Source organism: Asterias amurensis, chromosome 13, assembly GCF_032118995.1.
Source record: "Asterias amurensis chromosome 13, ASM3211899v1".
Taxonomy (NCBI): Eukaryota; Metazoa; Echinodermata; class Asteroidea; order Forcipulatida; family Asteriidae; genus Asterias; species Asterias amurensis.
The window spans coordinates 2,572,360-2,586,037 of NC_092660.1; the positions used below are offsets into that span (position 1 = coordinate 2,572,360).

The 13,678-nt window shown below is 39.8% G+C and overlaps 1 protein-coding gene across 1 annotated transcript in view; it reads left to right on the forward strand.

The window, feature by feature from the left end:
• LOC139946214 (gamma-aminobutyric acid type B receptor subunit 1-like) overlaps positions 1–13,678 on the forward strand; it is a 31,270-nt gene that overhangs the window by 17,032 nt on the left and 560 nt on the right. Inside the window, exons 4-16 of the mRNA XM_071943834.1 lie at positions 567–668; positions 2,232–2,297; positions 3,860–4,057; positions 4,811–4,946; positions 6,364–6,458; positions 6,796–6,859; positions 7,495–7,575; positions 8,061–8,211; positions 8,828–8,960; positions 9,414–9,521; positions 11,062–11,181; positions 12,099–12,231; positions 13,068–13,276. Coding sequence (XP_071799935.1) covers positions 567–668; positions 2,232–2,297; positions 3,860–4,057; positions 4,811–4,946; positions 6,364–6,458; positions 6,796–6,859; positions 7,495–7,575; positions 8,061–8,211; positions 8,828–8,960; positions 9,414–9,521; positions 11,062–11,181; positions 12,099–12,231; positions 13,068–13,276 — 1,596 coding nt within the window. The remainder of the gene's footprint in view (positions 1–566; positions 669–2,231; positions 2,298–3,859; positions 4,058–4,810; positions 4,947–6,363; positions 6,459–6,795; positions 6,860–7,494; positions 7,576–8,060; positions 8,212–8,827; positions 8,961–9,413; positions 9,522–11,061; positions 11,182–12,098; positions 12,232–13,067; positions 13,277–13,678) is intronic.

Genomic DNA, 13,678 nt, shown 5'->3' on the forward strand with positions numbered 1-13,678 from the left:
CTCTCATAGAGTTATTAAAGACACTGCACACCATTTGGTATGATTGTCAAAACCAGTATTCTCACTTGGTGTATCCCAACATATATGCATAAAATAACAACTCTGTGAAAATGTTTACTCAATTGGTCATCGAAGTTGTGAGAAAAGAATGAAAGAAAAACTCCCTTCTGGCACAGGTTTATGTGTTAATCAGATTCCTAATAAAAGGCTTCAGGTCTGAAGTCTTTTAATATTTTGAATAAGAACTTTATCTCTTTCTCAAGCTAAAAAACTACGTTACTCTTATCAAACGAAACTGTGATAACTTCTTTCTCGAAAACAACGTTACCTCAGAGGGAGCAGTTTCTCACAATGTTTTATACTATCAACAGCTCTCCATTGCTCGTTTCCAAATTAGTATATGCTAACAATTATTTTGAGTAATTACAATAGTGTCCAGTGTCTTTAAGCAGAAAAACCTGATTGACAGATTTACATGCCAATTAAATATTGAACTCAGGAACACACTGTTTGTTTGTTTTTTTCCATTGTTTTGTTTGTATCCATTGTCTATTGTTGCACCTCAGGTGATGGATTCCCTACGATCTATGCTGAATGTAAATAACATCACCATTGTGGCGAATGAGATGTTTGAAGACAGTCCTGCCAGCTACGTCGGTTACCTTAAGGTAATCAACGATAACTCTCAGCAATCGAATTCAACTCACTTTAAGGATTTAACCATTAATAGTTCTAAATTGAAATCCTAATTGTAACCTATCCATATAATGTGTTTATTAAACTGGTACTGTGTTGGCTCAAAGAACATGTTCCCTAATTGCGTTCACGCAAGCCCAATGGACTACTACACAAGGCCGGTGTCCGATGCAATTGTGTCCGCCATGCAATACTGTCCGCTCCGGACACTTTGCATATGCAATCGTGGCCGGGGCTATGCAAAAACGTCCGGTGGACATGTCAGGCGAATACATGTATGTGCGCGCGTATGCAAGCGTGCATGCACTGAACCTACGTGTATGCAGCATGAATATTCACGTATTTTTTATGATTGCAGCGAATACCCAACGGCCGAACATTTCCCATGTCATTCGTGACAGGCACTTAGCTTGTAAACAAAAATGCGAACGTGTTCCGTCGACCAAGGGCGTTTATTAACTTACTGCAGTAACGGTTTTGTACGGGGGCGGACCAGCTGCATATGCAAATGTGTCCGGGCGGACACAATTGCACTATGCAGCGGCGTCCGGGCGGACCCGATTGCATAGGTTAAACCGTCCGGCGAACATTATTACATACGCAATATTGCCTCCGGGTAGTATTGCAAAGAGGACATAATTGCATGCGACACCGGATTGAACCGACTAAACCTCACCACATTCGGCGGCACAACAAGGACACGATAACCAGATACCATATCAGGGAACCGGTCAACAAATCAAGACCAAACTCACTGAACCAAACCCAATCAAGCTTCTTAAAGTCTGCACAAGTCTCCCTTCTCTCATTTTGCTCCACACACCTTGAATGCACTCACCACCTCAATCAGGAAATCTGACTCTCGACGACGAACATTCAAGAAGTGTATCAAACAAAATATCTATACCCAACCTAATGCGCTGCAGTCTTGATGTAGTGGTGTTTTATAAAAAGCCTTTATGTATGTATGTACATGTATGTATGTAAGCCCGGGTCTAAACTTTCCCAATCAACTCGAACTTTCGCCGGGTGTACTCCTCACGAAAGCTCACAGGTTCTCGGGAGCTAAATACTCAAACGAGACTTGCACAGTCAAAAACTACAGGACATTTAACTTCGAATTTTTCGCTTCGAAATGTTGTTGCATATTAACCACAAAGAATACGGGTCACCTTAATGCATTATTGCACAATCGAGGGTTACCCCCATCTACAGACCATCTCAGTTCATGGAGACTTAATGAAGAAAACGAAACCCTTTTACCGACAGTTAAAGATAAATTATGCGCGGGATTTCTTTTGACGCAAATCACCCGTACTTCCTTTCTGTTAATCCATATTTATGTGGGGCTCAATTTTGAAGCAAAATGTAGGCAAGGACGCACTGCCATGGATGGGACAATAACCCCGCAAACCCCTTTTTAAGTAATTTGTGGTTTTGATCTATATGTTCTGATCATTTTTTGTTCACTAATTCCGGAATAATATAAGCACTGATGACTATTTTGTCCACTCCTTCATGCTATGTCCAATCAGGAGAAAGATGCTCGAATTATCATCGGTCTATTCTGGGATACGGAAGGGAGGAAGGTCTTTTGCGAGGTAGGCGATATGTCCTAACATATTAAGTGCTAAATATAAATTTATCTTAAAGTGGGAGAAATTATTCGCTCCTCACTCTATTAAACGTACGAAAAGCATTGTTTAGTGTTCCCATTTCGCTCAGTGAATTTCCAATTTTAATTTAATTTCCAAAGTGACTTTCCCACTTCAACCGAGTTTGTCGGCTAAAAATATGACAAATACCGTCCCTACCTTATTCAAGTTTTTTTTGCGTATATAATACCCATTGAAAGTATTGTGAGCTTTCTAGAACAGCCCGAGATTTTGCCAACCGTGGTTGGAAAACTATGGAAAGCTCAACACTATTTTAAGACCAAACACTTTTAGAGAACTATATAAGTAAAAGAAAAAATGGCAAATGGCAAACACAGGAAATTGTATGGAATGCAATTGAATTTAGTTAGTAAAGCAATGAAAAAAAAACCTCCCATTTGGTATGGAACTAATCTTAAGTTTGTTTTCTTAAAGGCAGTGGACACTATTGGTAATTGTCAAAGACAAGCCTTCACAGTTGGTGTATCTCATCATATGCATAAATGAACACACCTGTGAAAATTTTAGCTCAATCCGTCAGCAAACTTGCGGGATAATAATGAAAGAAGAAAACACCCTTGTCACACGAAGTTGTGTACGTTTAAATGGTTGATTTCGAGACCTCAAGTTCTAAATTTGAGGTCTCGAAATCAAATTCGTGGAAAATTACTTCTTTCTCGAAAACTATGTCACTTCAGAGGGAGCCGTTTCTCACAATGTTTTATACCATCAACCTCTCCCCATTACTCGTCACCAAGAAAGGTTTTAATTTTATAATTATTTAGAGTCATTACCAATAGTGTCCACTGCCTTTAACAAATACAACAAATTCAAAAGTTTTAACTTACCATACCTTTGGTTTGTTCAGGAACAAAGCCCGGTCAGTATGTGGTGCTGTAGTAAGTGGGAATGTGGGCTGGCCCACTTAGAGCAATCTTGAACAATGTAACGTTTAAGACCTGTGTGGTAAACAAAACAAGCACACACATTCAAGTTTTTTTGTCTTCACAGAACTCGGGGAAGTACTGAGTAAACAGTGCTAACACACTTTGGTGTATGGGTAAAAAACAAAAAATTAATACACACTCAAGTTATTCTGAGTTTTGAGAAACATTCACTTTTGTACTCTTATTCTTCAAAATTGTTTTTAGCTAGTTGATATAAGGTGGTTGTTTAATATAAAAACCGTGCCCATTCATTTTGTTTTGCAACTGTAAAGAGGAAAAAACAAATGGAAAGCATGCTAGGATCGGGTTTCGGTATCTAAAATAAGGTCGTTGGCAATGGAAATGTTTTTATTTTATTTTTATTTTTTTTCAACGCTGCTTGAAAAGTAGGCACTTATAAAAAGTAGGCACTTATAAATGAGTTAAATTCGTTGGGGGAAACATGGTGATTTGTTTTATTGTGAATTCTAGAAAGTCTACTGATTTGAAGTACACATCGGTGCAAATCAGTGTCAATTTTAACAATGTACTCATGGCTTGAATTTTTGTGCGTCACCACAGGCGTACAAACAGGGTCTGTACGGGCCTCGTTACGTGTGGATACTACGCGGCGTTGGGTACTTTTCCCCCGGCTGGGTGACGCTGGAGGACCCATTGGTATCGTGTACTGCTGAAGAGATGATCAAAGCTACGGAGGGAGTTATTATCACTAATTGGCAGTTTATACCAGCAGCTCAAGAGGTCTCAATCACAGGAAGGGTGTGTTGTAGTTACTGCTGTCGTTTTTTAATTTAACATAGTCTTGAAATGGTAAATTGCTGCGCCAAAACTTCACGAGTTTACGACTTTTTCCGAATTCCCGTTGGTTCGTTATCTTGGCATTGTTCCTAGTATGAAATCATGGTAACACTAAAGTATTGAATGAAATGGAGTACATTTTTTAACCCCCCAAAAGTACGTTTCACCTCTGTCCAACGCCAAAAACGTATACGCTTAGAAGTCAACCTTGTACATTTAAAAAGAAATATATGCTTTTGCGTTATTCAATTCAATATCCGAAAGGCTTCATTTAAAATGCTCCAAACATGGACGAGAAACCCTGTAATCAACCCGCTAGGCTGAATATGGTGAGCATAACAGGCAGACAATGCAGATTTTGTTTTTAATAATGAAAAGGTCATGAAGTAACAATAATAATTACACCGAGGTTTTATCTTTTTTATGTTTGCGTCCAGATATTTTTAGTTTGATTGAAACCCTTAGATATGACTAATTGTATTTTGATTGCGGGAACTGTTGTTATGATAAATGAACATTGCCTTGGGGCTGGTGATTAATGCGTATACAGAAGATACGTTTATGGTTGATTGATTGTGGAATGGGGATCGGTTAAAGGCAGTGGACACTATTGGTAATTGTCGAAAACAATATTTGAATATTTGAATACAAAAATTCAGAATTTGCCGAGGATTGACTCTGGTAATAACGTTTGTAATGAACGATTCCTTGCAGACACCGAGTGATTTCGTGGAGGCCTACAACGCGTTTGCCGGCGAGGTATCTTTCGGAGGAGCGGGATCATTGTTTTATGACTCCGTGCTCACTGCAGCATTGGCTATGAACAATTCTATTGAGCAACTTCGATTGGGTAAGTACTGGTGTCCGATGCGATTGTGTCCGCCATGCAATACTGTCCGCTCCGGACACTTTTGCATATGCAATCGTGTCCGGGCGTTGGAAAAACCGTCCAATGGACATGTACATGTACACGTATATGCAGCATGAATATTCACGTACTTTATGATTACAAAAGGCCGAACATTTCCTATGTCATTCATGACATGCGCTTACCTTTAAAAAACAAAAAGATGGCGAACGTGTTCGTCAACCAAGCAAGGGCGTTTATTTTTTTTTGTTTTTTTTTATTCCATAAGGGCGTTTAATTTACTGCAAGGATGGTTTTACACGGGGGCGGACACAACTGCATAATGTATATGCACATGTGTCCGGGCGGACTCAATTGCAGTTTGCAGCAGCGTCCGGGCAGGCATGATTGCATATGCAAAACCGTCCGGCGGACATTATTGCATATGCAATAATGTCCTCCGGATAGTATATTTAGTAGCATAAAAAACTTACTTGTAACGACCAATGGATAGCTGTTGATAGTATAAAACATTTCATTTCGAGAAACAGCGCCCTCTTAAGTAACTTAGTTTTCAAGAAAGAAGAAATGTCTCAGTATATTTGAATTGAATTAGAGACCTCAGCTGAGGTCCTGAAATAAAGCATCAAACTTCGCGCGACAAGGGTGTTTTTCTTCCATTATTATCTCGCAACTTAAACGAAAAATTCAGCCAAAATTTTCACTGCACTTGTTGAGATACACCAAGTGAGAAGCCTGGCCTTTCACAACTATTACCAAAGGTGATGAAAAAACGTGACAGCCAGACCGGTGGTGGTGAACTACTTTGGTTTGTCTATTTAAATCATCTTTAACCGTTAAGCTTTACCCGTGGTTCTACAAATAAAAGTAATACCAGAAGGTCTACGGTATGAATTACAGGCAGAGATTATTATAAGAACAGAAAATGACATACATTTCCATCATCCCCATCATTACTTACTCTCTCTTTTTTTTAAAAGTATATATTTACTATTCCGTTTGACTATTTATTTGTTTATTTTTATTTTCGAAATCAAGCATCTGAAAGCACACAACCTCGTGTGACGATGGTGCGACAAGGGTTTTTTTTCTTTTATTAATATCTCGCAAATTCGACGACCGATTGAGCTCATTTTCACAGGTTTGTTATTTTATGCATACCCGTTGAGATACACCCAGTGAGAAATATTGGTCTTTGACAATAATCTCAAAGTTGTCCGGTGCCTCTAAGGGCCGGTGAGACTCAAACTGGTGCAAATGACCTTTATCAATCACAATACACCCTTAAGCCTCAATTTTGTTTTAATCAACCCTTGAGCTCATTCATTAGTCTCTTTATAATTGAACTTCGATAAATTCTAGTTTAAAAACGGTTATTTTTTATACTTCTCTTCAAAAGTGAACAAGACACTTGAAGACTACACGTATAACGACTACGAAATGCGTGATATATTCATGGACGTCTTGGACAACATCTATTTTGTTGGAGTCTCGGTAAGTAGATTGCATTATTAGTCTGACCTTCAAGGCGCTAAGCACTTCTTTGTCTTTCTCTCCAATCTCTCACTTTCCCTCATTTATTTTATGAAGCAATCAATAACCAATTGCTGTTGAGTCATCTCGACCTCCACAAGTTGAACAGGAATACAATACGATACAATACATTACAAAGGATTTCCAGAGTATTTTGCTCATTGAGTTTTACCAATTGTTTTAAATCCTATTGGGCAAGTTTTTAATTGAATGAATTACACAAATTATAGTTATTAAATTAATAAATATTTGGGTGCCATATTTCGCTCTATCTTTAGCTCTATCTGTTTCGTTTCAGGGTCCAATTAGTTTTCTGGAAGATGGCGACAGGGTGGGACAGTTTCAAATCGAACAAATCAAAGGTGAAGTGAAGTTGAAATGGCCGTGTTAGTAATTGCATTATTGTTAAAACATACTGTAAAGTTGGAGGAGGTGGTGCTTTCTGCCCTTCCAGACATAGGCTTCTGATGGATGATACCCAAGCCTACATCCGTATGGACTGTAAAGGCCTAGGAGTAGGTGGCAACGGCCCCTGGCAAAAATCAAATGTAGCACACACCTTGAAGTAGCCTTCAGGCCTTGTGTGTCTGGCGACTTGCATTTTTACTGTTTGTTTTGTAGTTAACTCTTAAGTTCATAATAATATTCACACCAATCATAACAAAGCTAGTGTCGAAATGTTTTGAAACAAAGCAACCAATTGTGTCAGGTATTTTTTTTCGATGACAGTTTGCAGAAAATGTCATTTATGCCAACCAGCTCAGTTAGTGTTAATCAACAATGTAAATGTTTATTTTGCGTATGCCACGCCTTAAATGCGTATTGCGCAACGGACGGGGAATCTACCTTTTCAAATTGCGCAAGCAAGTTGCGATGACGTCAGGAAAATTGGGTCAATCAGTTTTCTGAAAATCTCGTTGTATTTCTAGAATAGATTTGAATGACCTAGCCTTGATTTCGTATTTTCCAACTAAACCAACTCTAACTCCATTTATAGATGGAAGGGCTAAAGTAGTGGGAAGATTTCTGTCACGTGAAGACAAGTTCGAGTGGGACGACGGTGGAGTGTACTTTCTGAGTAAGTTTCTATTTTCTTTAATATTGCAAAAATGTTGCCCTTCCATCTTTTCTTACCGACTTGAATGCGTTTGTTATAATGGAAAGGTTTGCGGTAACACCATGTAATGACTCTCTCTAATGAGTTGGGGTGGTTCTAAAAAGAACCGATTGTCTTCTGAAGAAAGTTTGTCATAGTTCATCAGTTGATCGGACGCAAACATTACTTCCCGTCAACATTTGAATTAATTGGACAATGCAATTCTCGCGCGTATTCGAACTCTTTGGTCTCACTTTGGTCCCACTTACATAGCCTGAAATTTGTTCATAGATTCAATTTTGTTTATATAGATAGAGAGCATAGTGAAACTATGCACGACCCTTGCAATTCTAGAGCAGTGTCTTACCAACTAGACTACCGAGGTTGCCCGGCAGCTATAGAGGCAGTTCGAATCCAAGTGAATTTGGTTTGCGTTCATGATATCATGATTTTTGTTTATTCTCCAGACGGCAAGCCACCACATGATGAAATACGAATTGAGGAGAGACTAATAACGTTATCATCAACGGGGTTCGCTACCGTCTGCACGCTCTCAGCTCTCGGCATCGTCCTGGCTCTTGCACTACTCAACTTTAATGTTGTCATGCGCAAACAAAAGTAATATATGCCACTCTTATGTCACTTTACGATCACTCCTAAAGAGTTTTGACAATTTTGTATGTTTTTTTCACAGGTTTTTTATTTTATGCATTCGTTGAGATACACCAAGTGAAAATACCGGTCTTAGACAATTACCAATAGTGTCCATCATTGCCTTTAAAGGCACAGGACACTATTTGTAATTACTTAAAAAAGTTATTAGCATAAAACCTTACTTGGTGACGAGTAATGGGGAGAGGTTGGTAGTATAAAACATTGTGTGTGAGAAACGGCTCCCTCTGAAGTGACGTAGTTTTCGAGAAGAGGTAATTTTCCACGAATTTGATTTCGAGACCTCAGAATATGATTTTGAGGCTTTGAAATCAAGCATCTGAAAGCACAAACCATCGTGTGACAAGGGTGTTTTTTTCTTTCATTATTATCTCGCAACTTCGACGACCATTTGAGTCCAAATTTTTACAGGTTTGTTTTGTATGCATATGTTGAGATACATCAAGAGAGAATACCGTTTTTCGACAATTACCAATAGTATCCCTTGGTGCCTTTAAAATTATAATTTATGCGAATGTTTTACCTGCCAATCGTTTTACCTCTGTATATTGCATTTATCTAGAATTATCAAGCTGTCAAGTCCAACTATCAACAACCTAATTATTCTTGGGAGCATTATGACGTATATATCAGTTGTGCTGAACGGCGTCGATGAAGAGATGGTTGGGTTTGAAAATATGGACCACCTTTGCAGAGTAAGTCAAATTCAGTTCCTGCTTCATGTAGCTTTGAAATGTTTTTTGGGTTCCTGTTTAATTTGGCTACGAGGGTTTACAAGTCGTTTCGAATGTAGCCGAGGGGGGACCTCTTTGGTATGTTAGAGTTTTCTATCAGAGCATACTGATCGCAACGTCAAGTTAAACAAACGGTTCTTTTTAAAAACCACCCCAACTCATTTAGAGATAGTCATCACATGGTGTTACCGCAAACCTTTCCATAATTTTAGCATCTGTGGGTTTTAATTATGTTTAATTCATTTATTTGTTAGTTCCTGCTTCATGGTTGTAAGCGCCGTTTCTTTGCTTACGGTAAGCAGAGCCATGAAATTGGGTCCGTGCCACAACTCAAGCACCAAATGACCAAAACCCGCTACATTGCTATAATTATTGTGTTACTATTACTGTTAATTTTTACTGTTTGTTTGTTAGGCTCGACTATGGATGCTATCACTCGGTTTCACACTCGGTTTTGGTTCCATGTTCTCCAAGACGTGGCGAGTTCATAAGATCTTCATGAACAAAAAACTGGAAAGACGGGTAACTATACGCAGTAAATGACGCCATAGGAGACCGGTTTTAGGATAGTCTCGGCCAAAGATGTCAGTACTCGATACTAAGTAAAAACTATCAACCGCCAGAAATATTTTCTAGTGCTTTAGGCCTGCCAGACACCCTCTCCCCAAAATGTCTACTGTACAAACCTATTATTAGTTGAAATTTACCAGTTGTCAAATCAGTTCAGATTTACACAACTTCGTGTGACAAGGGTATTTTTTCATTCATTATTATCTCGCAACTTCGACGACCGATTGAGTTCAAATTTTTACAGGTTTGTTATTTTATGCATATGTTGAGATACACCAACTGTAAAGACTAGTCTTTGACAATTACCAATAGTATGTCCAGAGTCTTTATGGCATACAAAGGGTTGATTAACTACCAGTGATCCGAGAAGAAAGAACAAAATGGACGATTGGAAACTTACCAAGGCTGGATGCTTATCAGACCGAACTACTGACAGATTTGTTGCTTCGTATACTCATTTAGCTGTAGATTTTCGGGACCCGTAGGATTGGGAAGAACGCCGTGTTGTGATCAGGTGTTGGAGATTTGGCCGTAGGTTTTCCTCAAAATCGGAATCTCCATCCACCATTTGTGACACTCATTAAATTATGGGTCGTTTTAGACTTCTGATAATTCGGCTTCTTTTGTTTTAATGTCTGAAAGAATTAAGACAATCATAAAACTAAAACACTTGTTTATACAATTAATCATATCAAAGAAAATAAATGACTGAACGAGAGCAAGTGAATAATCATAACACTTTTTCCTAAAAGAAAACGACTTAAATACGTTTGCGGTTCCCGCCCCGGCTTTGTGGGCCGCGCCATCTTAAAATGCTATTTCCATCGGCAACATTTAGAAAACGGTAACCAGACTGAGAGCATAAATGGCAGATTCTTAAGACATTTATTTCTCAAACTCATGTCTTATGAACAACAAGCTTAGATAATAAACTTAAACAACTTTAGAAATAGAAATATATAATACAAAAGGGGAAATTTAACTGTAAGAATGAAGACAATATAAGTATATGTTATAGACGGCTGTCTTCATAGGAATTATGGGAGCACCCGAAAACCTGACGTTGAGGTCGCTCAATTTACAAGTTGGTCGACCATTGGGGTTGGGTTTAAATCGAGGTGCAAGAATGGTCAACACTGCCGTGTACGTATTTACTACCGATTGGGGAATATTGGTAGCGTAATTGGCAAGCAACAATTTTTGATTAAGTATAAAATTGGTTATCACTGTCATCTATCAGCACCTAGCCAGTAAGCACTACAACCTTGCTAAGCACAGGGAAATCTTGTAAATACAGGTTACCGGCCAAGATTCCATTCAGTTGACATTGGTGCGCTGCTAATTATTTGTTTAGCAAAGACATTTACTAAGCAGAATTTTCTGCAAAACAGCTTTATGAAACTGGGCCCGTTAAATAGTTAATCTATAAAGCCAAACAGAAAGATAATATTTTGACGCTGTTTCTTTATTCCCTAATCCTTTTCTTTTGCAGTCTGTAAAGGACTACCAGCTCGTCACCATGGTGGGAATTTTTATACTTTTGGAAAGCGTTTATCTTGGAGTCTGGGAAATGAGACCCTTACAAGCTGTTTGGGAAAGCTATCCGTCTCAGGTAGAAATTTAAATTGTTTAATATAATAATTAAACATTTCATATTCATATTCTTGTTAGACCAATTCGCTGCTACAAATTTGTACTCTGTTTGTACGGCAGTTTAAGTTGATGATTCTGAAAAATTGCGTGCAATCTGAAGATTGTGCAAATTGTTTGTTTACACACGTGCGCGGTATGGCAATGCATTGACGTTATTTTGTTTTGTCCCCGGTCTGCCCCATCGCGTGAGAAAATGGCTACGGCGCGTGAGAGCGTGAGACAGACTTCTATGAGCCTCACGCCTAATGCGTGATACTTGGTAGGTCTGCTACCGAGAACAATTGAGTGAGGGCGTTGATTAGCTTCCCATGGTCGACCCCGCTGTGCTCACTAGGGTGAGCCCCTGACAAGAGCTAATCGAACGATCACTCACCCTCTCGTGGTGACGTCATGCACTACCTGGGGCCACCCCAAGTGACCCACTACACAAGCAGAGTACACTTGGGGATGACCCGGGTGAGCCCCTGGAATGACGTCAAAGCTATTCGAACGTACCAGGGCAGATCGGGGTCGACCCAGGAAAGCTAATCGAACGCACCCAATATTTACCTGGTAAGCGTCCCTGGGCCCCCCAGTGTCTTAGTGGGTGCGTTCGTTTAGCTTCCATGCGTCTACCCCGCGGTGCTCACTCGGGTGAGCTCCTGACAAGAGCTGATCGAACGATCACACTCGCCCTCTCGTGGTGACGCCATGCACCTCAGGTCACCCCCAAGTGACCCACTCCACAAGCAGGGCACTGGGGGCTGACCCGGGTGAGCCCCTGGAATGACGTCAAAGCTATTCGAACGTACCGGGGCAGACCGGGTCGACCCAGGGAAGCTAAACGAACGCACCCATAAATGACCTCATCCTTACGGGTAATTTTTTCTCACAAAGGGCAAATCAGAAGGAGATCTTCTGTTGATACCAGTCGTTCAACGCTGTACTCGCATTGGAGTATCAGATCTCACGTGGCTAGCTGGTATTTACATATTCAACGGAATTCAACTTGTCTTTGGGCTCTTTCTTGGTAAGTTTCATAACCTAGTATACGGTACATGTACGTCATCCTTCGAGACTTCAATATTGTGGTGTTACAATTTATTGAAGGGAAGGTACAAATATTAACTTAAAACCTGACTTGATAACGAACATTGGAGAGCTGGTTGTGTACTTCAACACCGTTTATACATAATCACCTTTCACATTCATTCAATTTACATAGCGAATGGAGTCAAACCTATATGTACATATTAAACAACATGCAGTCGAGACCAAACCGGCTCTTTTCAGAGCCACCACTCCATCAAAAGAGATTTTACTCATGGTTGTACCCGCAAGTTTACTATTCATGTTTATATTTATTCTTATGCAAGTACATGTAGGCCTATGTACACAATACACAGTGTACACTGCATGCAGACGACCGAAAGTAAGTTTGCCATATCTGCGTTTTGATTGGTCTGGGGTGATGTTTGTCAGCTGCATCCAGAACATATCGGACCAATCAAAACACGGATATTGAATTCCTTACGCCAACGCACGTTTACTCAGTTAAATTATCACCGTTTTTTAAAAGCAAGTACGTGCCCCCTTTCGAATAAAGAAAGGGGCCAACAGTATATCATTTGATTCTATATCTATGCAGGATATAGACCAATCCGACGCGCAAGTGTTGAGCACCGCGCGCCATTTGCTGCGGTGTTTTCAATGCCTAGATTAATTATGCACAAAAAGACACCGCAGTTGTTAATTTTTCAATAGAGGGCGCTACAAATTTTGTTTCGTCGGATTGGTCCATAGACAGCTCGACCAATACCAAACGTTTTTGTTGTGATTCGCCACTTTACTTTCCCGCTCAAACAGCGTACGAGACGAGGAACGTAAAGATTGAGGCACTGAACGACTCCAAGAACATCGGCATGTCAGTTTACAACGTCTTTATCTTGTCCTGCATGGGGGCGGTCTTCAGCCTACTCATGGACCCCCTGAGGAACGAAACCGTTTTTATTGTGACGTCAGTCTGCGTCACAGTCAGTACAACCACAACTCTTCTTATAATCTTCACCCCTAAGGTAAGCGAAAATCAGATGGGTGACGTCATTGGCCACCATCTTCGATGAAATGTGCACGTGTGCAAGGCTATACTTTATCACGGTGTGGTCATCTTGATTTTACTCCATTCCAACTCATTGTTACCAAACTGAGGCTGGACGAAATAGTCTGGTGCCAAGCGCAATGAATGTTAGCATTCATTACTGTTATTGGAAACAGGAAACATGACCAAGATGATGACAGCGTGACAAAGGTCTATCCGAAACGGCGACAACAAAACAAAGGTTACACTCAGCCAAAACATTGCCAAAGAATAAAGAGTGAAAACCCCAATCTACAGCGATGACACAGTTTATTTTTATCCCAGCAATACCGACATTCACAATAATTATCAAAACTTAATAAGAATACTGAAAACGGAA